The sequence below is a fragment of the Trachurus japonicus genome, chromosome 1 (assembly GCF_045865225.1).
Source record: "Trachurus japonicus isolate A0001 chromosome 1, Traja_1.0".
In the NCBI taxonomy this organism is placed as follows: Eukaryota; Metazoa; Chordata; class Actinopteri; order Carangiformes; family Carangidae; genus Trachurus; species Trachurus japonicus.
In genome coordinates, this window is record NC_140907.1 from 27,354,997 (window position 1) to 27,382,847 (window position 27,851).

A 27,851-nucleotide genomic window follows, 5' to 3' on the forward strand; every position below is an offset into this window, starting at 1 on the left:
TGGACTTAGTGATTATTTATTTATTTTTTATTAGTGATCAATAGTTTTGATTCCTTGACTCATAACGTGGAGTTTTTTCGGCCACTTGGGGGCGCTGCAACAAGCGGTGAACTCACCATAGAGGGTTAGCATTGGGAATTTGTTAGCGAACAGATGCTTAAGCATTTATTTAGGTTGCTGCTCCTGTCCTTATAGCCAATCTATATCCAATAGACGCTCTCTTATATGCTTATATGCTCTTAAATGCTCCACTATGTTCACCAGCTGCTTTAGTGCAGAGCAGAGAGTTTTTTTTTTCTTTTTTTTTTTTTAAATAAAATCATCTGGACACAGCGACAGTGACCCCCAGGTGTGGAGTGTAAAACCAAAACAAAGCTGCTCAGGCGCTGCTGACAGTCGATCTACACAACTCTCTGTGGGGTTCAACACTGCGAGCGACCTTTACTTTACACGCCGGAACGATTTCCTTTGGCGATATATAGACACGTTGACTAGTGCAGCTTTAAAATGTCAGGAAAGAGCGGAGGATTCAAAGGTGACGTCATCATTATCAGCAGCAGCAGTCTGACTCTCAAACCCAGTTTAATTAGATACAAAACCTAAATAAAAAGTGACCACAGCTTCATGTTTAAAAAACGATTAACTCGCTGAATTATTTTCTATTCTGTCCAATTATTCAACGAAACCACAGGTTAAAACTGACGTCTTTAAGGAAATGCCCTCTGAGGTGTCCTAATATAGACAATATAAGACAAAGTGGAGGAAATGATGTCGCTCTGGCTCGTCTTTTTTCGCCCTCACCCTCTCAACTACAACTACAGTAAAGTCTAAAAACGTGGGAATGAAGTCATTAACAGCTCAACCGTGTCATTTTCTGCTGTTCCCGTCACGTTTACAGGACAAAAGACCAGTGTAACTGTATCCCCCATAGTCCTTTTTGTTAAAAAGGGGGGTATTTAACACGATACACCTCAGACTATTGTGGTGCATTTACTGAGAAGCTGTAGAGAGATGAACCATTAATTCATGCAGGAGCAGGAGCTGCGTGTTTCTTTTAAAACCACAAGGAGTCTCTAATTTGACCGTCTGCTGTTTCTGCTGCAGAGGGGAGGCGGCGAACAATCTGTCTATTGTGCCACGGAGGGGAGGAGGAGAGGGAAAGGTTAAGAGGGATACAACTCGTTATCTGCAGCTGTTCATCTCCTGTAGGACTGCGGCGGCGGGGATGAGGAGAGGAGGAGGAGGAGAGATGAAGATACACACAGAGAGAGAAAGAGAGAGAGAGAGAGAGAGAGAGAGAGTGCAGGAGAGGTGAGGGGAGCATGAGACAGATTAATGTGTTTCCTCTGTTTGAGAGCATTGACAGGAACACTTGTGCAACCTTATCACATAGCGCAGCATATGACCAGTCGAGGCCCAAACCTCTCGGCCCTCTCCCCCCTCTGTCACATGTACGTTAAGGCGAGACGTTCAAAAACTTCTTTCTCTCTTCCTCATTCTGTCTTTCTCCCCCCCCTCCCTCCCCCTCTCTCTCCCCCTCTCTCTGCTTGCTGCTGCTGCTGACACAGTTTGACGCGGCAGCAGGCAGCAGTCTGACTCGGTTTAGTGACGGGGCCGTCATCAGTCATATATACATCTGAGAAAAACACTTTCAGTGCTCACGTCGCGTGGTTGGTGCTTTTCTCTCGTTTTCTTTACACATCGCTGAACATGAATATTGAGGAAAGAACACTTGAGTGCTACGAGTTAAAGGGATAGTTCAACATTTTGGCAAATTGGCCGATTGCCATAATCCCTATTGTTTTAGGAGTAGGTTCGTTACCTTTAATTTTCGGTGCAAGATGTTTTTAGAACAGCGGAGCAGAGTCGCGAGCTGCTCAGAGCTACACTACGGAGGCTAATGGGATTTCTTGGTTTCCCTCATCAAACTCATCAAATACACAATCCAACAACTCCAAAACGCTCTGGTGGACAAGTTGTGACCTGCACATTCACCACGCTATGAGATAATAAGGGCACGGTACGAGACAGAGTTGTTTTAGAGGCAAATGCAGAGTCTGCTTGCTGAAAAACTGTCCCTAAACGCAACGATCATCAGCTAAAACAACTCCATCTCGTAACATTCTGTTATTATCTCATAGCGTGGTGAATGTGCAGGTCACAACTTGTCCACCAGAGCGTTTTGGAGTTGTTGGATTGTGTATTTGATGAGTTTGATGAGGGAAACCAAGAAATCCCATTAGCCTCCGTAGCGTAGCTCTGAGCAGCTCGCGACTCTGGTAACAAACCTACTGCTATGACTATGGGGATTATGGCAATGGGCTAATTTGCCAAAATGTTGAACTATCGCTTTAAGGAGAGGCCGACTGTCTTTCCAGCATACGCACACACGCACGCACACACACACACACACACACACACACACACACACACACACACACTCACACACATCTTTACAGGTTACATGCAGGGTCTTGTCCTCTGACGACCCTCACAGTTTCCACAGGGCCGACGTGCAGGTCCAACGAGTCCAAAAGTCACTTCGTGGGATCGTCCACAGGTTCAGATTTCAGTTAGATCCACACCGTGGGTGAACCGACGGCTCCACAGGGTCAGAGTTCATGTCATCATCACACCGAAGCGAGCCGTCGGTCGGTCTGTCGGTTTTGTTGGTGGCTGGTTTCACAGTTTACGGACGCCGCCGCTGCCTCCGCCGCCGTCATCGTCTGCAGCGTGACGGACGGTCACTGCAGCATGATGTCTTTGAGGTTCTCCTGCAGGATGGTGTCTTTGACGGCGTGGAAGACGAAGCGGATGTTTTCCGTGTCCACCGCCGTGGTGAAGTGGTGGAACAGCGGCTTCCCCCGGTTCCTCCTCTTGCGACTGAACGACTGCACCAGGAACGCCTGGAGGGAGAAGTTACACCGAGTTACAGTCGACTCCTTGACTTTTGACAAGGATCTTAACTTTCAAAAGCATATTTCTTGTATTTCTAAGACTGCTTTTTACCATTTCAGGAACATTTCTAAAGTTAGATCACTTTTATCTGTATCAGACTCGGAGGAAATGGTTCTTGCATTCATTTGTAGTCATTTAAATCACTGCAGTGCTCTTTTCTCCGGATTAACAAATCAAACACTCCACAAACTCCACCACACTTACACCAGACACTTTGCTTTTATCCTGAAGCACATTGAGTTTATGCTCATCATATGATTTTACTGCCTTATTACTGCCAATAATACTGATTATTGATCATTTACACATCTACTACAAACTGATTTAATTTGTCTAATCTGTCATTATGAATAATCACCCTAACCTGCCATGTTTTTAATCTGAAATGGTACCAAAGTCAGCTAAAAGTGCAGCCTGGGGTTGATTTACACTTAATATTCAAAATGATTTACTCAGTGGGATACTGAACGTCACATGGGCCTACTAAAACTAACAAAATAAACTAATAGGCAATGCATTTTCTGTAAGCACGTCATCTGCTTGGTTTTAAATAAACTCCAACAGCAAAGTGCAACAACAACAATTAAGTTTTTTTTGTAATTACGCAGGATTTCTCTAGGGATTGACAGAAGTTATGAACTATAGATCTAAAAAATCTTTGGGGCTTTGTTCGCTTACAGTATGCCTTGGGCTGGCTCTGACATTGACATTGACATTGTCATTGACTTGATTTGTTAAATGTCATGAACACTAGAGACCTTGTTTCTCAAATTGAGGTAGGGACCAGATAGTTTAGATTTCCCCTGGAGACACATGGACGTACACATTACATGTGCACATTTGCATGACAAAGACTTTACACAGCATGTGGCAGGAGGATGAAAGGAGAAGGATTACTTGAGTAGCAATATACTCTGAATATTTATAGCCACATAAATAATTATATAAAACTTTTTTAAAGTTTTAGAGATTTGTGTCTGTAGTATTTTTCCTTTCCACTGCGCCATAAATACATGTTTAATACATTTTGTATATACGTTACATACATTTTGTATGTGTCTGGTGAAACGAAATGTAAATGGTCATGTGCAAAAGAATTTCCCTTGGAGGGACAATAAATGTCTAAAGTCTAGTCAGGAACCTGTGTTTTATATCTGTAATCTGTCAGCAATGCATCCCAGACAATGAAATATACATATGTAAACGTACAGGTCACAGGTGACGGGTTATTACAGTCAGTGCATGTTGATGTGTTTCCTCTCTGACCTGGTTTCTCTAAGCAGAAAACAAAGGAGTCGTTGCTCAAAGAGCTTCACTCCTTTAACAGCGAAGTAGCGAAACAGGAAGTCACTTATTCACGAGGCAATGACGCCGATGACCAAATTGAACACATGTGTAAACCTGACCTCATCCAACAACAGGGAGTTAACTCTCAGATAGCTTCAAGGGGCAGGGACAGTAAAAAAAAAGGGTCAAAGTACAAAGAGCAGGAATCTGAGGACGTAACTGTTGTGAAATGTTTAGATGTAAAAACTATTATTTAGAGCCTGCGGTCTGGAGGTGGCGCTGAGCCTTTCCATCCAGAATGTCTTGGCGCTCCAATCCTTCCTCCTTTTTCATTCACTGGCCTTGAAAAAGTCCCATCAGAGACAGAACGAGAGAGAGGGCGTCATATTCCAACATATCTTCCCTGCAGAGAAATATTCAGTCCAAACACATCGGCGGTGATATTCTAATTAAATGTGAAGCTCTGCAGGATTTGTTTGCTTTGATTGGGCGCCACCTTCTTCCTGATTTGTATGTTTGAGGATAAAAAACCCCAACTCTTTGTTTTTGGATTAACCTGCCTTCTCATGTGTGTGTGTATGTGTGCGCAGCCACTGACTGAACGACGCCTCTGTGTGGAAAAGTATTCACACTCATCAGCTTTGTGTCTGTGTGTCTGTGTGTGTGTTTTAAAACTGTATTTGTAAATACAAAAAAATATTCCCTATTCCATGAAGCAGTTTTAGCTCCACATCCCAGCTAATCCCCTGGTAAACGCATACAAACTGTACATGAAACAGGTGTAAACAGCCGATTAGTCTCACAAAATCCGAGGAACGAGGAAGAGCAAAAACAGTTGTGGCGTTAAAATGCAGAATTTTTTTAGTAGAACAGCTCCAGGCGAAAACAACAAGGTCAGTAGCATTTTGTTTTTTTGTTGCTGTTGGTGGTGGTGTTTCCTTCGAGATTTTTTTGTTAGTTAGTTAGTTGGTTTTTTAATCTGCTATGTTTTGTTTTGTTTTTTTGGTATGACTACTTATGGTCTGGAGGTTGCATATATACACATGTGATTTCGTGTGCATGTGTATAATTGAAAATCAAATAAAAATTTAGAATGAAAAACAACAAGGTCAGTAACATTTGAAATCCATTATTCATGTTCCTTCCACCTCTGGTAGTCGAGGCTGATCGGACCTGAGCAGCGAGCGACTGTGGGCGTCTCCAAAAGTCTCTATTGTAGGAGCATGGAAACTCTGGAGCAGTGTGTGTGTGCCTGTGTGTGTGTGTGTGTGTGTGTACCTGCACATCCTCTAGCCTGCGAGGGTCTCCTCTGAACTCGGGGAAGTTCTTCTGAATGTCCACCGTGCGGATCTTCTCCACCAGCAGGTCGGTTTTGTTGAGGAAGAGGATGATGGACACGTTGAGGAAGAGCTTGTTGTTGACAATCGTCTCGAAGATGTTCATACTCTCCACCAGCCGGTTCGTCCTCCGGTCCTCCATCAAGACCTGGATTCACACAAACAGAAAGACACACACAAACACACACACACACACACAAGTTATCCTTTTTGGTTTTTTCCAGGTTTTTATCTGTGCACCAATTAAGAATTCAGCCGTCATCATATGACTTGATTTGAACTGGAGCCACGGCCGAGGCAACAATCAGATCTCCTCAGCCAACCACAAAGGGAGCTTTGTGTGAACCTCAAATGTTGCGTCTCTCTCTCTCTGATGTTTCTTGTCCGTTTCGTAATTGTAGAAGTCAAGAGAATAATGATCAGACTGTCTCGCTAAACTCTTAAAAACCTCCGCGTGCAGTGCAGTGCATGGTCCGAAGTTGCAGCCGTGCGTGCCTGCGTGTGTTTTTCAGTAACGCTACCTGGTCGTACTCGGACGACGACACCATGAAGAGTATGGACGTGATGCCGTCGAAACACTGGAACCACTTCTGCCTCTGCGACCTCTGCCCTCCCACGTCCACCATCTTGAAGGGGATCTTCTTGATGACAAAGTCGTGCTCCACGATCCCTTTGGTCGCCTTCCTCGCGAATAAAATGTCCTGCCTGCTCGGGATGTAGCTCTGGAAGGAGATGTTTTTCTTTGGTTTAAACAGTTGAGAGCAACAAAAGAAAGAAATGCAATTCAAGCAGTCAGTCACTGTGACTCACCAGTTGTCCAATACGATCCAAGTTATCCAGGAAGTATTTCACTGACTCACTCTGCAGACAGGAAGAGAAACAAAATCCATTGGAGCTTATCTTATTACACATTAACCAAACTCCAAAGACACATATAATGCAGTTAACCCACTTAATCTGATCATTACGACGGCTTCATTTCTTGTTTTTGTTCCCTGTGTTTTCTTCAAATTTCATAGAAGCTTATTGATTTAATAGAGACATCAATCGATGCAACAAAGGACAAAGAGCATGAGACCAACAATAATCATATCAATCCATAGATTTTGTAGGATACTGCGTTCATGCTGGGGCTCGTCCTGAATGTACAACGAGACCGTGAACTGAAAAGACTCCGGTGATGTAACCGGGTCTCTGTGTTTACATGAACCAACGTGACTTAATGGCTCCATAAAGCTCGGAGAGAGCAGAGTTTAAAGCTGCACTTATCTGTATTATTATGTTAACAATGGATCCAGTGACTGTGTGTAATTTGAAAGGGAACGTATGTAGTTCTTGTATTTCAAATGACATGGCTTTCTGTGAACCATAATCACAATCAAGAATGTTGGTTTAAGAGAAGAAAAAATCCTCAGAGGGAACCGACAGGTAGAGTACAGTGGGTTTTTATTGGTTGTCTGTGAGGATGAAACACGACACATTATTAATACAATATGATATCTCCTAAATATTGCCATTTGTTACCTTTTTGCCACTGCAAACTTTGTCCCAAAAACAAAATAATTTCCTGTTTTATTGAATAAAACGAAGCTTTCTGGTCGTTTTTATTCTCGCACCACAACAGCCTGACCAACACAGTCATAAAACGTACTCTAGTATTCTAGTGTCAATTGCATTTGAGTTTTTCTTGCAATTAAAGACTTATTTCATATAATGGAAACACCTGGGGATGATCTATAAGTAGCCTTTGGACAAGATAGTTGCTGTTTGGTCTTAAATGCCCCTTAACTAGTATACACATGAGAGTATGTGCAGGGTACAGTTAGTTAGGTCTATATTTATACCCTCTTTTACTTATTTACTATTATTATATTTTTGTGTGTGTATGTATTTAAGATTTTTTTCTTTCTCTCTTACTTACATATGGCTGTTTTTTTGTTTTTTTGTACTTTGTCTAATCTTTATGTGACTATAGGTGGGTGGAGGTGTGTCCTACATGGTCAGGGGCAGGAGCATTATGGCTTAGTGTTTATGTATGTGTTAATATGTTCAGATATTGTTGGGAAAAAATAGTAAAAGTTTAATACTTGGTGTCCATGTATTGATATAATATTGCCACACAAATTGCTTTGCGATAATATACAGCATCATTCCCCTCCCTCTTTCTGGACAGCGAAGCAGCTTCTTTTCCACCGACGACCTCGTTGACATCGTCGCGCTGACCACTGAAACACTGTCACTGTTCTAAATATCAATTACCGACCACATGAGGGCTCGAGTTCATTTTGTTTCTGTTTCGAGAGAGAAAATCAATTAACAGACTCTTGGAACTGGAGTTGCGTCATCCGTCACATTTGGATTCATTGTTGTCAATGCTGCTCTATTGTTGAGGAGTAATGTGGCTTAAGTGCAGCCTGATCGTCATCGCTGCAATGGATTACACAGCTCCAGAAAGTTTTTTAAGAGGCAGCTTAATTGATTCTCGTACTTGAATGGAAACCTTAGTGGTAGTGTCGGGTTACAGCTCGCTGCTGTGGTGTTGGGGATTCACAATTTGCAGATTTGCAGAGTGGGCAACAACATAAACTGTACATACGACATCCCAAAAAAAAATAGGTGAAACATTGAGGTGTATGATGTTTAAACGACCTTAAATGTTCGTCTTTGCGTTAATAATTCCTGACAATAGTTAAAAACTGAATCTCTCGCTCTTCCTCCCTTTCTCTTAAACACACACACACACACACATTCAACAGGAAACAGCTGTGTGTGTGAAAACAGTGGGGAGAGACATGGGGGAGGGAGGGATTAGCAAGTCAGACAGAAACGAGTTACACAGTCATTTTAGCACCACCAATACACACACACACACACACACACACACACACACACACACACTGGGCCTCAGTACAATATTGCATTATTCTTTGTTAAACTCATGTTGACAGCCAAGATTTTTTCTTCTAAATTCTCAGTTTCTCACCAAACGGACTCAGTAAAAACCTCCTGGTGTGGTTGTTAAATTCATCAGTGTCGACCCTGACATGTCGCGTAACAACCAGGAAATGTGACCCCTGCGCGGGTGAGATGTGACCCCGTGACCCCGCCGCTGACCTACAGTGTCACAGCGGCGGTAGGAAACACAAAGCCGGACGCTCTGATTGGTTCAGTGGGACGTGAGCCGGAGGAGGAGGAGGAGGGAGAGAGGAGAGAGAGGCGGGTGGTGGTCGGAGGGAAAAGCTGGAAGAGGGGAATTCCCGGAGATGAGGGGATACGCAAACACAGACGGGGACACAGACAGACATGTGTGAGCATGCACACACACACACACACACACACACACAGATCATTTCCACAGACGCTTTAACTGCCATCAGCAGAAACCTAACAGCCTGATCATTCACGGCAGTGGAGGCATAAAACTAAATATCAAAATAAATTCATTTTATTAGGCCAAGGATGAGTTTTAGTGCCTTGTAATGCAGATCCATAAGTAGTAAAACTGTAAAATATTGCTATGGCGTGTGTGTATGTGTGTGTGTGTGTGTGTGTACGTGTGTGTATGTGTGTGTACGTGTGTGTGTGTGTGTGGTTGAATAAGGCAGGAGGAATGTCTCCATTCATGGCTTGTATGGGCAGATTAAGGGCTTTATTACAGTAAAGACCCGAATAAGCTCACATTCTGCAGTGTGTGTGCGTGCGGTTGTGTGTGTGTGTGTGTGTGTGTGTTTGTGTGCATGTGTGACCACAGGTATATGTGTCACTAGCAGTGTGTGTGTGTGTGTGTGTGACTGGCTGGGTGTGCCACTATTCTTTAACCATTAGTCGTCTATTAACTGACAGTGTAGATGTACTGACTGATAACACAGGGCTGTAACTTATAACTCCTCTTCTTATCAGTTAATGATTCGTTTGTTTTCTTAACTCCCCATGGCTCCAGGTGACGTCTACAAATTTTGGCTGAACAAAAGTTTACAATTCAAATATATTCTGTTCATAACGAGTAAAAACTACGGTGATTTAGAAGCAACAGTTTGTTTTGTTTGATAAATGATTAAAAATGTCGTCAATACTCGGTTAGTCAGGTTCTAGCTTGCATATTGACAATCTGTTAAGCTTCACTTTAACATGCAAAGCTTTTCATCTTCTTCATCTTTCATCTTCACCTTTATTCTCTACAAATGTTGTGTTTATTGCACAAATGCACTTTGTTATTCTGACGTTGGGGTGTGTTTTCCAGATTTCCACAGTGTTTGATCTTATGATTTAAACTGTAATGAATCTGAACGAGCAAAAAGAAAAATCAACTATCAATGGATATGACTCTTCTGGGTTGTGATGCATTCAAGATCTACTTTAATAAAAAAAAGTATTAGCATCCAAATTTTGCCATAAATACCAGAAGTACAATCATGTATTAATACATAAATGTACATATAAACACACATACAAACCAGAACCAGGAATATAATATGCACAGACAGATTTTCCTCTGCACACAGTACTGTACATACAGTAGTATATCTGATTTTAAGTACAGTACAGTTTCCCAGCAGCAGCAGAGACCTCCAGGTTGAAATCTCATCTTCTCAACCATATGGAAAATGTGTTTGTGTCTCGACCTCTTTTACAGCCGCTTCACGTCTCTGTCGGGCTTCAAAGTTCCCCATACGGCATTTAGACTAAACTCATACGTGCTTTATGCAGGATGTCTGCGCCGCTGAAGACAACAGCAGCAGTTTACCATCGCAGTGTGATATACAACCTTGTTTTTGTCAAGCACAAGCAGCTTTTCGGTGTTTATATCCTCTATATCAAACTGTGTTATCTGGGTGTGGTGGGAAAACACAGAGAGAGGGCCTGCAACAAGTAAACACAATCTTTACATGTGTTCGCTTTTGGTTTGTTTTTTTGTCACTATCTCCTCTCCTTCGCTCAGTTTTCCCTTTCTCTCCCTCTTTCTCTCTCAGCCTCCCCATCCCCCTGCCCTCTTTTAGTTTTCCACTCCCTTCCTCTCTTCCTCTCTTCTTCCCTTGCTCTCCCTCTGTCTGCCTGTGGCCCAGCTCCAGCTGTGCCTGGGAAAAGCTGACTGTGGTATCCCCGGAAAACCTCTCCGAGAGCAGAGAGAAAGAGATTGGGGGGGTGGGGTGGGGGGGTTCGGGGGTTCAGAGTCTCCAGCTCAGCACATTTACTCCATTTTAGACACTTTTGTTTTTCTTACTTTGAAATGATAAGGCCCTATAATTTACTTATTGCCAACAAATCCCATGAAAGCCAACGATGCGTTATAGGGCGTCTGAGTACTTCATGGTTTCACTACCCCTGAGTGCTTGTTCCTGCTGAAGTCGTAAATCTTTAGAAAGAGGTTGCAAATTTGGACTTCAGTTTTTGAAAAAGAGAGAGAGAGAACAAAAAAAAAGGTGAAGTAATTTCCTGAAACAGCTGGGGACAGAAGTTTTTTAGCGAACAGGAACAAAGCAAGCAGCAACGTGTGCGTTTTTTGAGTGGTATTTTTAGTCACACATCCACAAGGGAATTCCTGTATTTTTTCAGGTCTTATTCTCATAATTGTGGCAAAGTCTGACCAGGGGGGTCATGGTAACTTTGCATGAGGGGACGTCCTTGCTAGAGGTTCGGAAAAACTTGACTCTGGCAAAAACAGTGTAGAGTGCAGCGAACAGGACAATCCTCCTGATGCCGTCTGAAACAACAACAACCCTTGGGTTGACAGATATGCTTGTTAACTGCATGAAGATCTACTTCCTGGGCAACTTGCCAGACAACTCCACAGTTGCCTGGTAATCGCAGCTCATCTACACATGGTTTGTTTACATATTTGTTTCGGTGGAATCGCTCTCGATTTGAAGTGGGCGCATACAAGAGAAGTAGTAGCAAACAGAGGATTTGTTTACATGTGGTCTTTTTTTTTATGGAGATGTGGAGAAAACTACGTGCAGTGGCTGCTTGAGAACGAGGTCGGCTCGACTAAATGATCACCTGTCCGTGCAGGAAACGATAAATGTTTATGGCTGACAGATGAGTCGTTTGTAAACATCTAGTTTGGATAAAGGGCTCATATTGTAAACAGTTCTACTTGATTATAAAACAGGTCCAGGTTCAATATTAATACCGTGAAAGTATCAGAACGTCAGTCCACAGAGAAGCGCACACAGCCTGTATTCAGAAACTGAGCTTTAAAGGGATAGTTCAACATTTTGGCAAATTCGCCCATTGCCATAATCCCTATAGTCATATCAGTAGGTTCATTACCTATAATTATCGGTGCATGTTGTTTTGAGATCAGTGGGGCAGAGACGTGAGCTGCTCAGTGAACACAATGGAGGTGAACGGTACAGGTCCCCTGTCCCTCATCAAACTCATCAAATACACAATCCAACAACTCCAAAACGCTCTCATAGACAAGTTGTGACCTGCACATTCACCACGCTATGAGATAATCATGTAACATTACGAGACAGAGTTGTTTTAGAGGCAAATGCGTAGCCGGAACTACATTCCAGACACGGCTGCTGGGCGGGGGTCATTTGCTTCATGTGTCGTAATGTTACATTTTATAATACATGATTATTTCATAGCGTGGTGAATGTGCAGGTGACAACTTCTCCATGATAGCGTTTTGGAGTTGTTGGATTGTGTATTTGATGACAACAACATGCACCGATGGCTAAAGGTAATGAACCTACTCTTATGACTATTGGGATTATGGCAATGGGCAAATCTGCAAAAAAAAAAAAAAAAGTTGAACTATCCCTTTAAAACGAGTTGCACTTCTGTAACTTTGTGATGTCACAACAAACATGCTCTTAGCCACGCCCACCTGGACCCACATCTAATCCTGCAGGATTTGGTTCACCTGAAATCTGCTTTATGTTATACATATACAGTATTGGATTATTCAGTTAACAGTCAGCCAATCAGGAGAGAGGATCAGAGCCCCCTCTCTTCTGATTGGCTCAGTGACCTGAGAGAGAGAAGAGATGTAAAACTACACTCATATGGTTTTTTTTGGTTCTTAAAACAACAAGTATATCTTGCTATGTTAAAGTGTAGATAAAATGTGGGATTTGGTTTTTGCAGTTCAGTCTCATAATTATTTATGAAAAAATAACATGAATGTTTTTTAGGAAGCTTGCCCCAGGACATGTTGTTTAGCTGGAGTCACGTTTCCCGAAACAACAGAGGTAGTGAGAGACAAAATCAGCGTGACTCACCAGTCAGTCATGCCACAGTTATGAAAATAAGACCCAGTGCTGAAAAGGACAAACCTTTTCCTACAATGCACACACATGCACTTACACCAGTGAGCGTTTACAGCTGTGGGAAGACTGTGGGTGTATGTGGGGTTGACTCAAAATAAACTACTGCAGGCCATGTCAGCCACCGTCCGATGTGTTTTGTAGCAGTTTTCTGGACATCAATGGAGCTCTATACCACAGAGGGGTAATAAGCTGTTGCAGGCTCAGACAATACTTGTTCAATTCATTGCTGGGTTGTTGTTTTTTTCATGGGATTTGCTATGAAAGTGAGTGAGAAAAATATAAGAATGTGCAGCAGCAGCAGCAGCAGCAGCAGCAGGGGTCTTATCCTTTAAGCAAGAATGAGCCAGAATGATGCGGGGCTGTGCAGCTGGAGCAACCTCATTTTATCATTAGTGACTCCAGATAAGACAAGGCAGTCTGACCCAAAGCTGTGCACTGACAGCTCTCTCTCTCTCTCACACACACACACACACAGATACACACACAGATACACACATACAGTATGTTAAGTGAGAAGGAGACGGACGTGGCTTCTGTCTGACTCCAGATTGTTTTGTCACTGATAAATGTGTAACAAGGTAAAAGGTCAAACTTGCAGCTCTAGCCAACAGCATCGCATCGCTGGAAAGGACCAATACTACAGTAAACTATCTGGCACGGCCGGCCGGCCAATACAAAAGCACCGTGACAACAACAGCAACTGTACCGGACCGTATGGTGTTGCCGATGGTGTGAGACAGTCACCGTGTTGTTGTGACAATGTGGTTTGTGATCATTCATGACATTCTGCTAAACCATTAAGCGTCATTAACCGTCTGTCTGGCCCCTTTCACAACATATTTGTAGACACTTGTAGCAGCAAGTGGTTTTCCAGCCGTTTCTGCTGCTGCTGCTGCTCACAAATTGTTCTTTAAGATCCTGTAAGTGACTGCTTTAAAACTGTCACTGTTTGTTTGGTTCTCCTTTAGACAGCAGAGAAAAAGATCGACTCAGACATCTGGACCTTAAAAAACAAAAACAAAGGATGGGCTGACGAGAGACTGTGACTGAGCTGCCGGATATTCTGTCTTTTCTATGTGGACGTCTTTCTGTGACATCTTTAAGCATATCAGTCATTATTTAAAGCTAGACTGGGAAGCTTTATTATAATATGATTGTCTTATTGTCCTGAATCACAAAAAGACAAGTTTTCATATCCTCAGTTAATGAGATACAAAGTTGTGCTATTTGACACAAAACTTATCTTCACCATAGTTAACCAGCTACGAGGAGAACAATGCTTTGAGCTCAGTCCTAATGTTAGCTTACTTGTTATTTAAAGGGATAGTTCAACATTTTGGAAAATTGGCCCATTGCCATAATCGCTATAGTCATAGCAGTAGGTTCGTTACCTTCAATTGTCGGTGTAAGCTATTTTTAGAACGGAGGAGTGGAGCGGCAGGCTGCTCAGGGCTATGCTATGGAGGCTAAGGGAATTTCTTGGTTTTCCTCATCAAACTCATCAAATACACAACCGAACAACTCCAAAAGGCTGTCGTGGACAAGTTGTGAGCTGCACAATTACCACGCTATGAGATAATAATGGAACGTTACGAAACGGAGCCGTTTTCGAGGTAAATTCATGCAAAACCGCTGATGCGTGTTGCGTTCAGGGACAATTTTTCAGCAAGCAGACTCTGTATTTACCTTGTATTTACCTTGAAAACGGCTCCGTTTCATAACGTTCTGTTATTATCTCATAGCGTGGTGGTTGTGCAGGTCACAACTTGTCCACGAAAGCGTTTTGGAGTTTTGGGATTGTGTATTTGATGAGTTTGATGAGGGAAACCAAGAAATTCCATTAGCCTCCATAGCGTAGCTCTGAGCAGCCTGCCGCTCCGCTCCTCCATTCTAAAAATAGCTTACACCGACAAATAAAGGTAACGAACCTACTGCTATGACTATAGCGATTATGGCAATGGGCCAATTTGCCAAAATGTTGAACTATCCCTTTAAAGGGGAACTATACAAGTCTGGTCGCTGAATCCACCGTTTTGCTAACCCTCCTCCTGGCCATGTGCATTTGTTTTCAATGAGGTCGGGCAGACCTTTCCTGCATGTCATTCCCCCTCTCTCTGCCTCCCCCTTTCCTGTCTATCTCACTATGTGCTATCAAATAAAGGCAAAAACGCCAAAAAATATACTTAAAAAAAAAGAAAGAAAGCAAACGATGTATAACGTTATATTACGCGTTACAATGTGTATATTTGTGTAGTCTTAAACAAGAGGTCACGGGTTACGGGGGCGCGTTTGTGTTGTGGTGCCGCCAAGAAGAGATATGGGACACCGGGTCGGAGGCGTTGATCTTTCAGGGTTGGTTTTGGGCCAAGAGACGTTAGGTGGAAGTCAGAGAGCCTCCATTCTCCACGTAACAAGTCATTTAACCATCACAATTACTCCGAAGCTGTTTAATTAAGGTAAATACTGTATGTAGCATAGTCAAGGTAAAAATCATCACGTTCACCATCGAGGCATGCTAACATTTGTTAATTAGGACTGCACAGTGATGAATCTTTAGTTTTAATGGTATTTAATGGACCAAAGTGGTGAACAAACTAAAATGTTGACCAAAAACATGACCCAAAAAGGAAGACTAAATACCAAGTTTCATGGCAATAAATCCCGGAGGTGGTGACACATTTCACCAAAAAAAACAAACAAACTGGATGAATAACTAGAGGATCATTAAAGTCTTTAAGATGCAGATACATCTGTGCAAGTCATCCCTGCATATGGTGGAATTTTTTTTCTGAATAAGTAAAGAAAAATACACTGTGACCCACATTTCTTGTTTCTGAACCGTTCCAGTCTGACCAAAGTGGGCGACTGACTCCCTGGAGTCGGCGCTAGCATGGCTAAAAATACCAATGTAGCCTTATGGCTTTTGACGACGGTGACTGCAAAGAGCTTCAAATCCAAAAACATTAAGTGTACCACAGCTCTGTCATTTTGGTGCCTTCTTATCAAACCTTTTAGAAGAAAAAATACTGCATTTATTTTTTTTATATTCCACTCCACCTTCAGAGTTGTGTGCAAGCCACTGGCTTTTGGTCAGTCTGTTTAAAATATTAAGGTTAAAAGGGGGACGAATGATACTGCAATCTACAGGCCATTTCAAAATGGGTTTGGTGCAGTGTAGCGTGGCAGATGAAACTCTGCAGAACTGTATTTCACCAGCTCCGTTTCCAGTCAGGAGAAAAATAATTACATATTTGGAAAGTGGCCAAACAAATAAGAAGAAGAAGAAGAGGAGGTAAGTAACTCAGGAAAAACACGAAACTCTCCTGCAGACTCCACTCGGTGCAGAGAAGCGACGGGTAAAAAACGTTTCCGATATTATCCAGTTGGCTCCGTCTGAAGTTCGGAGCATGTCATTGATTATCTGCACTGTGAGGGCTGGCTGCGGTAAATCAGTTGCCGTGAGGGGAGCTGCTGCCCTCCACTGCTGACGTCACTGGAGTGATGTGGAAATATTCACGGTGAAAAAAAAAAAAAAAAAAAAACCCACTTACGGTTCACAGCCACAGCAGACAGTACAGAGCTGCAGGAAATACACAGCGCACAGTATTTCATTAGAGGTTGTCTCTTTTCTTTTATTTTCTTTGGCACATCTCAGTTTGACACTTAACAGCAGCCTGATTCACAACTTTTTTATTATTTTTTTTACCAGATATTGCTGTTTGCTACTGCACTGATACGGAGAGGGCGATGTCACATTTTCATACTGATAAATAAGTGAAGACGTGGGTCACTCACTGGATGCTCTTTGGCTACTGTGACGCATTCGGAGAGAAGCGTTGTGTCAGCCGCTGAGTAACGTATGAGTAAACATGACTCTGGGTCAGTGAATGCACGGGAGGCTGCAGACGTTCATGGGAGCTTTAGTAAAAGTGGATTATCTCTGCAACCTGGAGGTCACGGAGGACCCAACCCAGAGGGTCACAGGATCATTGGAGAGCAGAGAAAACGACTGAACTATCCCTTTTTTCCCCCCTAAAACTATATTTGTTTGCTTGTGAATAACAAGATTTCAAAAAAACACAGGTGGATGCAAACTGTGACCGTGGGTCAGCAACAGCTCTCACTTTGTTTTGGGGTCATACGTTAAAATGCAGCTACATGAAGAGACTAAGATTTTCCAATGGGAGTTTGGATGCAGTTTATCTCTTGACTATGTCTGAAATATCTGTGACTGAAGACCAGTTCAGTTACACAACATCACCTTTGCTCAAGTTGCCTTTGAATATTCACTTCTATTGCAGAGCAAAGATTGTGCTGTAGCTCGGTTTTTCATTATTAGGATTCAGTTCCATTCATTTGTCTAAATATGTCTGTTAATAAACTATGTTTAATTAAAATGCCAACCTGTAGTCCAACATTATGGCAATCCACTGTTTTTAAACCGATCTGAGCAGTAATTAAATGACTGAGTGTAGAATTAATTAAAAACAGTGTAGAAAGAAAAAAAACATAATTACAGATTATGATTTGCTATCTGCATATTTTTAAATAAGAACAAGGAGGATTACAAATTAGTGTGAGACAGATCTTAAGGTTATTCATTGTCACAACAGTCAGTGGATCCCCGGCCACAGCAGCTCACCCCACCCCACCCCACCCCCCTCCACAGGCAGAAGTCTGAATAAATCACTGACAGCAGCTGAATAATCATTTTGTATAATAACTACTGTGGCGTTTCAAGTCAGTAAAGAGGAAGTGTGAGGAGTCAATAAAGGCGACTTGATCAGCTTCCTCCTTTGATCTACTCACCAGTTGGAACTCGGAGCGGCGAGCGTAGGCCTGTTGTATGCCGGCGTCGGCCCACAGCGCGCTCAGTGCCATCACGTACAGCTGGAACTCGCTGGGCTCGACCCCCGAGGCGCCCACGCGCCCCTCCCACGACATCACCAGCATGCCTTGCTTCTCGTTCTCGCAGGTCTGCCAGCTGATGCCCAGCTTGTCCCGGGCGTCCACCAGCACGCGCATGCCCTGCAGAGACACAGAGGGAGAGAGATGGCGGCACGTTTACAATCCTGAATGTGGCAAAGTGGTGAAACAGCTGCAGTTTCTAAAGTCAGCAATACTGTCCAAATGTTTCCTGACCACACCAATGACAAGAAAAATAACTCAATCGACTAAATGTGCCGGTTCCTCTGAAAGAAAAGAAAAGATTAAAAAAAACATCACCACTGAGTGTAGCATTACTGGTAAACATGGAGTCGGTTCAACAGTGAAGCACATGTCTCTCTCACACACACACACACACACACACATAGTATATGTACTCAGACTCATGCACGTGTGTCTGCTGGTGGTTTTCTGAAGAAAAACCCAGCAGACTGATCTGTGTGGGAGGTCTCCTACCAACACACACACACACAGATTCAGTGTTTCGTATCTGTTTCTCCTTTTGTCGCCGTTTTTATTCCATCGTTTTTCCACCATTCCCACCACAACCCCCCCCCCCCCTGAAACGCTCCACAGCCAATTAAGTTGAAGGTTTTTTTGTGACAGTTCTTATTTGTACCTTACAAATTCCCCTTTTTAAAATCCTAATTTAACTCCTCATTATTCTGCAGTGTCTTTTTTCATGTTTTTACTGTGTCTACTGATTTCACAGCATGTCTAATTTAAAAGTGTATGTCTATGGATATTCTCATTCATCCAGGCCACCGTTCTTTTCTGGGCAAATTGAATCGTAGGCAACTGGACTTGTATTTGCCTGGGAAGACGTTAAAAGTGTACTGTATAAATAAAGCTTGTTTGCCTGATTGTCTGCTTTATCGACTGATACAACAGAGGACGTGGCAGCAAACATTACGAGTGGAGCATAAAGTGTCTCGGGGGTCACAGGAGGTGAAGAGATGTGTGTGTGTGTCTGTCAGTGACTCATGACAACCTTGTACAAGTCAATAGCCAAGGCTGCAGAGCTTAATGTCACATTCAATAGGTGCAGCAGCATGCCCACGACATCGAGTCTCTGACACAGCTCCAACTTTATCTCTATGAAGACAAAGAAAATCCTTGAGAAAACCCAAAGGAGAGCAATAAAAAAAAAAGGAAAAACCTTGGATGAGAAAATTCAAAGAGAGAGAGAGTGTAAAAAAGGCCAGGAAGATGTGACAGCGCTACTATGACTGAGTGTATTTGCGGCATATGAGTTGGTGTGGTGTGTTTTTAAGTCTTATTCCTTGTCGACCGCTTTTATTTTATGATCATGTGTTAACAGTAAAGAATAAAGAGTAAAACAGGCGACAACCTAAACGACTGAGGGAACTCCAGACTGTGACTCGTGTTCAAACACAAAGACACACATGTAGCCATGATGTGACACACATGCAGAAGCAACAACAGTGGTGAAACAGTGGTGTGATGGAGCCTTTAGTCACATCTAGTCATGACTATTGTCTAATCTTCTCCCTTTTTTTGTGCTACTCATGACCCCTGTTTGAACTTTTTTTACTAATCTGTATATAATAAAAAAAGAAATTCCACTTCATTTCTGTCTGTCTCTCTTCCTGTCTTTCCTTGCCAGGAAGTCGTCGCAGCGGGTGAGCGTGCCCTTACAGTTTACATTTCTACACCAAACACGACACAACACCATATCAAGTTGACCGGGGCCTGTCCTTCTTTCAAAGCCTCCTCCAAATTCGGCCAAGAAATGCTGCGGTTTTTTTTTTTTTCCCAAATTTGGAGCACAATACCAGAATACCCTCCTCGTTCTCTAACGGCAGCTGGATCTTTATTTTTATTATTATTTTCATTGGGCCATTCAGGTGATCATTGTCAATTCATGTCGTGAAATAGCCCATCATCATGTGGTCATCAGTAAATGGGTCATAATCAGTAATAAACTTGTTATCATTCTGCTTTACAGATAAACAGGCATTGCACAGAGGCCCTTAATGTTTATTGTGGTTGACTATGATCCATTTGTCCCACTTGAATTAAAGGGACATTTCACAACATGTACTGTAAACTCCAGTGTAATTTATCGTAATCCTGTTTCACCACTGGTATTTTTCTGCTCTGTTGTCTGTTTCACTGATAAAAACCTCATGAATGCAGCATTTTATTCCGCGTCTCACTGAAGCTGCAGGTTTTGGCCCGGCCTATATACAGTCGACTGTGTCCATTCACAAGAATTCAGCCTCTGAACTGGAACGCAGCCTCTTCTCCTGAACACTAACCACACGCACGCACTAGGTGTGGCTAATAGATAACTAGCAGAAACAATTTCACAACCTTTACCCCGAACATGAAGCGCAGCACGATATGAAGCAGAAACAGAAACAAAAAGAGCAGCTCTTCGTATTTTCTCTTGACTACGTGGAGCTAAACTCTGACAGCTTGTACTTATACAGTCACAACATGGTCGATGGTGTTGTCTGGGGGTTTTTTTTGTCTAGTGCCTGTGTCTTTTATCACTATTTCACTGTTTTGTAATTATACGGTAGCTGCCCTCCTGCATTGATGTTGTCCACCCCGTAAACTACGCTACCACCTCTCTGCTTTTGAAAACACAATAGAGACAGAAAACATTACCCCTCTATAGCTCAGACCTCAAAAACTGTCAGAGTACAATATCCAATCATGTAATCCACCCCCCTCCTCCTCCTCTCCTCCTCTTGCCCTGACACAAACAAGCATTTAAGCAGCGACTGACCTCTTCAAACTGCACAGTTTAATCGGTACAAACTGTCTTGTAACCCTCATTCACTTAATTTTTAATTCCTGTGAGTTTACAACGATGACAAACAGGCAGAGTTTTGGTGGTTTAAGTGAGGAGCCGGACAACAACACAGAATATGAAAATGACAGTGGTGGCAAGATGATGGTTTCTCTGTGTGATGTATGTTTTGCTAAACAGCAGCAGCTGTTGTGTGGCCCCAAGTGACAATTACAGGGTAATCCTATAGACTGTAAAACACAGTGGAGCCAGATACAGAAGAGACGTTAAAATTTATGGACTGAAACAACAATATCTGATTTGAAGTTTGTTGTTAACACAACATTTGCCACCAAGCTACTAGCGGCATCGGACACGGTGAACCTGTAGCAGTGAGCGCGTTGTTTTATACTGTCAATGGAGGAAGGAACATTTGTGACGTTTAATGCTAAACTCATATTTCTTCTTGACTGGAAAGGCGACAGCTGCTAATGACAGTGCTGACTATGGAGCAAAACTTGGAAACGCAAGTGTTTTAAATTCAGAAAAAGAGCTTAAAAGTAGGGCTGGGTATCGCTTCTGATTTACTGAATTAATTCCCAGTTCGATTCGATTTCCGATTTGATTCGATATTGATTCATTAAGAGATTTTCAGTACTTATACCAATTTAGCTACATTATGAAAGAGATTTCCACAAATGCTGCACATTGTACAAAGAGGGAACTCTCTAACCTGATGCACTGTTAAAAAAAAAACAATGTTTGCATTAAAAATGTACCCAAAAGTGGTTACATTAATGCACTTTTTTTTACATGACCCCCTCCAGAAGTAAACAGGGCGATTCTTCAGTACAGTCGTGGATGATGATTCTGCAAACTACTGCAATCAGTGTGTACATTTCATGGGAACAACAAAATGTAAACAGCAGCGTGATCACAGGTCTCGATCACGTGGCTCTGTGATCTCGTCTCGCGCTATCGCACAAACAGGAAATCGCACACATAAAAAGATCAATCTAAGGATTTTACTGTATGAATCAATATCGGACCTTTCAAATGAAGATCGATATGAATCAGAAAATAGATTTTTTTTAAACCCAGCCCTAGTTAAAAGGTAGATAATCATTAATATTTTAAGTATAGCTTTTAAATAAATGGATATTCATTGGTTCATTGGTTGTTTCAGCTGTACAGTATTTGGTGTGAGCAGCGTGATAGACTTGATGAGGATTATGCTGGAGCTTTATCTGTTACTGCAGGTATAATTACTGAGACACAAAGGGGCAGAGCCACACCTGAACCCCACCTCCGTCTTTCTTTTCTCTTTCTTTTTTTAATCTTTATAAGCCAAATTGTGCCTCACACCTGGGTCTTTTCTCTCAACTTCATCCCTCCTTCTTCCCTGCTTTGTTCTTCTCCTCTTTATTCAGCTCCCAATGAAAGGGGGTGGGGGTTGCTCTCTACACCCGGCAGGTGAAGCCGATCTTCTACCAACGCCCCAAACTGTACACACACAGCAACCGAGTCCAAACCACCAGCAGGTCTGTGCAACAAGACTCTTATTTACAATCGCTAATCAGCGTGTCGCATACATCTCCAGGCCTATTGTTCTTAATAGGTTATTTCTATTTAATGACATCTGGTGCGTTCTTCCTCATTGTAGTGTAATTATCACTGGTGAGTCATTGATTTCACATTCAAGCTGTGCAGTCAGACATCATTTTGTGACACTTTACAGTTCAACAAATATCAATTAGTCAAGAAAACAACTGACAGATTAGTCAGTGATGGAAATAATCATCTGACTGTTTTCCCCCAATTTCACTTTCACGTTTTAATGCAAATTGAAAAACATTTAAGTTTTAGGCCTATTCAATCAGACAAACCTAATATATGGAAGACATTACTCTGAATGCTCCTCATTATTTTAAAGACTCAACAATGACTGCGTTAATTGGAAATTTAATAGATTAATTAGAAGCTGTTATGGGCTACTTGGACCAAGCCATTACCAATATAGTGTCTTCTTTTGTTTCACGAGATTGATGGTTAGTGGTTAGTGAAGGGATGACCAGCGCGCACTGTCATGTCAATATTTCTATAATGTGCATTTACTTTTTGCATCTCCGACTGCAGAAAGAGCAGAAACCAAACAACAGCTTGTTGTTATCTACTCCTACACATCCTACATTGTGTTTCTCTGCAGTTTACGTGTCATTAGTGAACAGTGAGTCTATATGGGGAGAGGGATGAGGGGGTGGGGTGAGATGGGGGTCTTTCTATTCTGATCTGGCCCCCGTGACAGGACGGCCACTGTGTGCTGCTGGTATTCGTATAGACTACTAGGGTTAACTCTCCTCCACGACACAGAAGTGCAGCCTCTTATCATCCCATAGTCTGGGCTGTGTGGCACTCGGGGCGGATGTGCTCATCCCTCAGGAATAGTCTGGTATTGTTAGCTGGTGAGGGAGGCCCAGCCATGACAGCAAACAAAGGGGGAGTACACACACATACACACACATACACAGGCTACACACAAACACACACACACACACACACACACTACAGGATAAAAATATGTACTATGTCAACAAACGCTTGTGGTTCAGGAAAGTTCACAGCACACAAAATGTCAGTTTTAAGTAAAAAGGAAACCAGGAGAGTGTGTGTTTCCAGTAGATGGCCTGATATATAAATATAAATATAGTGTAGAAGATTAGGTTTTGGTTATGTGATTGTTATTTTTTTTTTCTTTCTTCTATTTATTTATTGCTCCTTTCTTACTATCTTTTCATAATGTGAAGGGAGGCAATGTAAGTAAGAATGTCATTGCATGGTTTTGAATCAGTGCAGCCTATATGACAACACACATCCTGATCTTGATTCAATTTTGGACTCAGGGCTACAAACTTTGCTTGAAGGCCTCAGGCTGTGTTTATACCTTACCTTCAGTACATTCTCATAGATAGTGTCCCGGAAGTCCAGCAGCGCTTTCTGATCAAACTCCTGCCCGTTGATGATGCGCATCTGTTTGAGGAATGTGGACTTTCCGCTCTCTCCGGCCCCGAGCAGCAGGATCTTCACCAGCCGGCGGACGGCTCTCCTCTCCCGGGCGAGCATCGCGTCTATCTCCCGGCTCCTGCGCCTCGCCTCCCGCTCCTGCGCCGAGTCCCTCTCCCGGCTCCTCTCCTTGCTGCCGCCCGGCTCCCGGCTGGCGTCGGCCGGCAGCAGGCAGCGGCTCAGGGTGCGGACCACTCCCGACATGGCGAGGGGAGTGAGTCGTGGGGGGGAAAAAAGGAAAAGTTCAGCGAAACTTCAGTGGGGAAATGTTCATTATTTAGAGGAATGTGACCTCTTTGGGGAGGGGTGGAAACGGCCCCAGTCCGGCTACATCCACCTGATGGATAACACAACTACTACTCCTGCCGAGTGAATAAATAAAAAGACTACATTTAGATTTAGTGCGTAAAGCGGTGATCTAGTCTCCAACCGGCAGACAACCCGTGTCCATCTTGGTTACACCGCGCCATCAACAGAAAAAAATCACACAAAAAGTCCCAAAAAACAACAACAAAAAAAGTTTTACAAGTTGAAACGTTTGAGCTTGTGCTGCCCAGAAATAAACAAAATCCTGATGTGAAGTCGATCTGGGGGTCTGGGGTCTGTCCATCCGACGCACAACAATAGTGAAGGCAACGCAAAGACTCACACAGCGGGACAGAGCCTGTACCAAACTACACGCACACACACACACGGCCAGCGGTTTGTGAACTTGAGCAGCTCCTCCGGGCGGCGGTGGGAGTGGGACGGTCACACAGATGCGGGGTAGGGGAGGGGGGAGGGAGGGAGGGAGGGGGAGGGGTGGGGGCGGTGAACCACCGGAGATCACCGTCAGGGGGCGCTACGGACCAGAGCAGGAAAGGACTGACTGTGATGACCTATGATGGAGCCATGATGCGTTTAAGGACATTAACTTACACCACAGACATGATGTTATAGCTGCTGACTCTAAATGCAACACGAACAGATTCAGAGTGAACTTTACAAACTGGACAAACTGTCATTGAACCAGAGTATTTAGTGGAAGATTCATGGATCAGACACTTACTGCGATTAATCTTGTGAGAGAATAGCATGTTATGTATAAAAAAACTTATGCACACTTACAGAGGCAGACAGGTGCGTAGGAGAGGACCAGCACGGATGATCAAGTACAACAGAGGACAAAGGCCGCACAGTCTAACTTGCATATGGTTTTAATAAGAGTTACAACAAGGTTAATCACCTTGTTAGAGAACAGCATGTTACTGAAACGTTGAACAGTTGGACAAGTTTAGAGAAGGTCAAGTTCACCTGTAGAGGTTATAGCGCATTTTAGGTGCATTCTGAAATTTCTTCCAAAAGACGAATATCCCTAACTTTTTGTGAGTATGTTATATTGTATGATATGTCATTTACTCATGTAAGTGTTCATTGCCTAATAGTTAAAATGTTTCACTCATGAACTTTGTATCTGTCTCAATATCAGATATCAGAAACAGCTGTTTGAAGGAATGTACTGTATATTTAATTGCAGGATTGATCACAGAAAATGTATCAATATCAATAATTTGGGGAATTTAAAACATGTATTCTTAATGTGGAACTTGCTCCCACTACATCTCCGCCAAGCCCAAACCCTGGAGTCCTTAAAATATCTGTTGAAAAGGCACAATTTGTTGTCTTGTTGTTTTCTGGTGTTATTGTTAAGCGTCCTTGGGTGTCCTGAAAGACACTATATAAATCGAAATTATTATTATTATTATTATTCATTGTAATCAGTTTACTACGTCAATCTATTCATCTAGTAGTATTAATTGGACAACAATAGTAAACAGTAATCACTAATCCTGAAAAAACAAAACACAGCTGTGACAAAATGATGAGAGCAGAGGAAAACATTATTGAACACTACATTACTGCACTGAAGTCTATTTTAGTAGAATAATAGATATTTAGAAATTGTGTTCTCTCTTGACATCTGCTTTCTTGGCTTTAATAATAACTGAGCATCTTTTTGATGTAATTTATTCCTTCCCATCTCTGCAAGAAATGAAACGGAAGAAAGATTTTGTGTGTTGTTGTGTGCCGGAGTTTTTCTACCAACAGGACGAGGCCATGCCAATTCAAATTAAAATGACAAAAACCAAAAAAAACCAAAAAAAACAAAACAGAAGTAAAATGGCAACGCTGGCTGAGAACACTGGTGCACTGTTTTCCTTTGATCACAGAAGAGTTCAGACGCTGATTACTTAGCACTGCTCAGCATCGATGGCGTCCAAATGGATTCTCTCTGATGGCCCCTCTCAACCTCCTCACAGCCGTCCACCTCCGCGTCTGCTGCCCCGTCCAGCTGGCTGCTTTCTGCTGGGTCCACTTCCTTTGGCTGGCAGTCACCATCTTGGTAGCAGCAACAGACAGTTGGTGGGTAGAAAGCAGTCTGTTTGGAGTACTCGAGGTCTCTGGACCCAACTGGCGCGTGCGATGCAGATTATTCTAGTAGTGAAACGGGCCCTGGAGCTGTCTGGATCAGACAAACTGCTTCTCTGGCAGGGCCGGATGTTGTCGAGCAGAGGGGTCTCTCCGGTTAGCTTGGCCGAAACGAGAGGCTTAAGTTTCCCGGGGACATGGGCTGGTTTGTGCAGGCATTGGTGCCACAGTTTGGCTTGTTTGGCCGTCTGACTGAGAAAAAGGGGAAAGTGTGGAGAAATGTGTGATGAAAAGACACAGTGAGTGAGGAAGCAGCTTGGAGAGGAGTGCAGACAGTCAGTTAAAGCTGCCTCGTATACTCTCTGCTATTTAACCTTTATTAAACTGAGCAGGTTTTTACTGGAAGGGGTGTTTTTTTTTTCTCCAGCACTGCCTTGATCACACTCGGTTAAACTAATTTACAGTTCTGTACAACCCCAGTTTGATGAGATGGCCTGTAATAGATCATCATAATTTGCAGTCTTTTGTAATGGTAGGCGCCATAAATTAACCTGGCAAGTCGGATAATTGGACAAATTCTTTGGGTTGGATGTGCTTCAGTGAGGTTGTTGCATTTTTGTCTTCATTCATATTTGCAAGCACACGCTTTAGTTTTTGAACTAGTTTGGTTATTTCAACGCAGAATTTAACCCGTGTGCTAATATGGTTGACAACAAGACTGTTTAAATGTTGCTAGTTTGTGCTGTAATGCAGTTTGCAACAAGTCTAGAAAATGGTAGTGAGTTTATTGTCAGACTTCACTAAACTGTTGTAGGTGTCGAGGTCAGGGCCGAGGGGTGGCAGGTTACAGTTTTTGCTCCCATTTTAAAGAGAAATCTAAAACATTTTCTACGTAAAGAAAATAACTTTTTCTCAAATATTGTTCACAGATGTGTCTAAATCTGTGTTGGTGAGTACTTCTCCTTTGCCGAGATAATCCATTCAACTCCAGAGCATCCCAAAGATGCTCAATGGGTGAGATACCCGGTGAGTATGCTGGCCATGCAAGGACAGGGATGTTTTCAGCTTCCAGGAACTGTGTACAGATCGTTGCAACATGAGGTGATGATGGTCGTGGATGAATGGCACAACAATAGGCATCAGGATTTTGCCACGGTATCTCTGTGCATTCAAAATGCCATCAATAAAATGCACCCGTGTTCGTTGTCCGTAACATACGCCTGTCCATACCACATAATAACCCCACCGCCACCATGGGCTCGATCCACAACATTGACAGAAAACGGCTCACCCACGCAACGCCATACACGCTGTCTGCCATCTGCCAGTGAAGAGAACACCTCTCCAAAGTGCCAGACGCCATCGAATGTGAGCATTTGCCCACTCAAGTCGGTTACAACGAAGAACTGCAGTCAGGTTGAGACTCCGATGAAGCCAACGAGCATGCAGATGAGCTTCCCTGAGACAGTTTTTGTGCTGATTGTTGCAGCAGCTGTGCGGGTGGCTGGTCTCAGACGATCTTGCAGGTGAACACGCTGGATGTGGAGGTCCTGGGCTGGTGTGGTTGCACGTGGTCTGCGGTTGTGAGGCCGGTTGGATGTACTGCCAAATTCTCTGAAACGCCTTTGGAGACGGCTTATGGTAGAGAAATGAACATTCAATTCACGGGCAACAGCTCTGGTGGACATTCCTGCAGTCGGCATGCCAATTGCACGCTCCCTCAAAACTTGCGACATCTGTGGCATTGTGCTGTGTGATACAACTGCACATTTTATAGTGTCCTTTTATTGTGGCCAGACTGAGGCACACCTG

At 42.9% G+C, this 27,851-nt stretch overlaps 1 protein-coding gene across 1 annotated transcript; it reads right to left on the minus strand.

Annotated features, from left to right (window-relative positions):
- Positions 1 to 511: 511 nt before the first annotated feature.
- On the minus strand, positions 512 to 24,283 carry gna12a (guanine nucleotide binding protein (G protein) alpha 12a). Its single transcript, XM_085783466.1, has 7 exons — positions 23,517 to 24,283; positions 17,672 to 17,890; positions 6,393 to 6,443; positions 6,104 to 6,304; positions 5,524 to 5,730; positions 2,345 to 2,906; positions 512 to 1,739 (listed from the first exon to the last, which is right to left on the minus strand). The coding sequence occupies exons 1-6, from the start codon at positions 23,832 to 23,834 to the stop codon at positions 2,745 to 2,747; spliced, it is 1,158 nt and encodes a 385-aa protein (XP_085639592.1). The 5' UTR covers positions 23,835 to 24,283; the 3' UTR covers positions 512 to 1,739; positions 2,345 to 2,744.
- Between the last annotated feature and the right edge of the window lie 3,568 nt (positions 24,284 to 27,851).

Excerpts from the sequence above, each read along its gene's own strand:
- gna12a (XM_085783466.1), bottom strand. The coding sequence starts at position 23,834 with ATGTCGGGAGTGGTCCGCACCCTGAGCCGCTGCCTGCTGCCGGCCGAC. Across the intron at positions 17,891-23,516 it reads TCTATGAGAATGTACTGAAG|GGCATGCGCGTGCTGGTGGA; the intron begins GTAAGGTATAAA and ends GTGTCTCTGCAG. Across the intron at positions 5,731-6,103 it reads CGTCGTCCGAGTACGACCAG|GTCTTGATGGAGGACCGGAG; the intron begins GTAGCGTTACTG and ends GTGTGAATCCAG.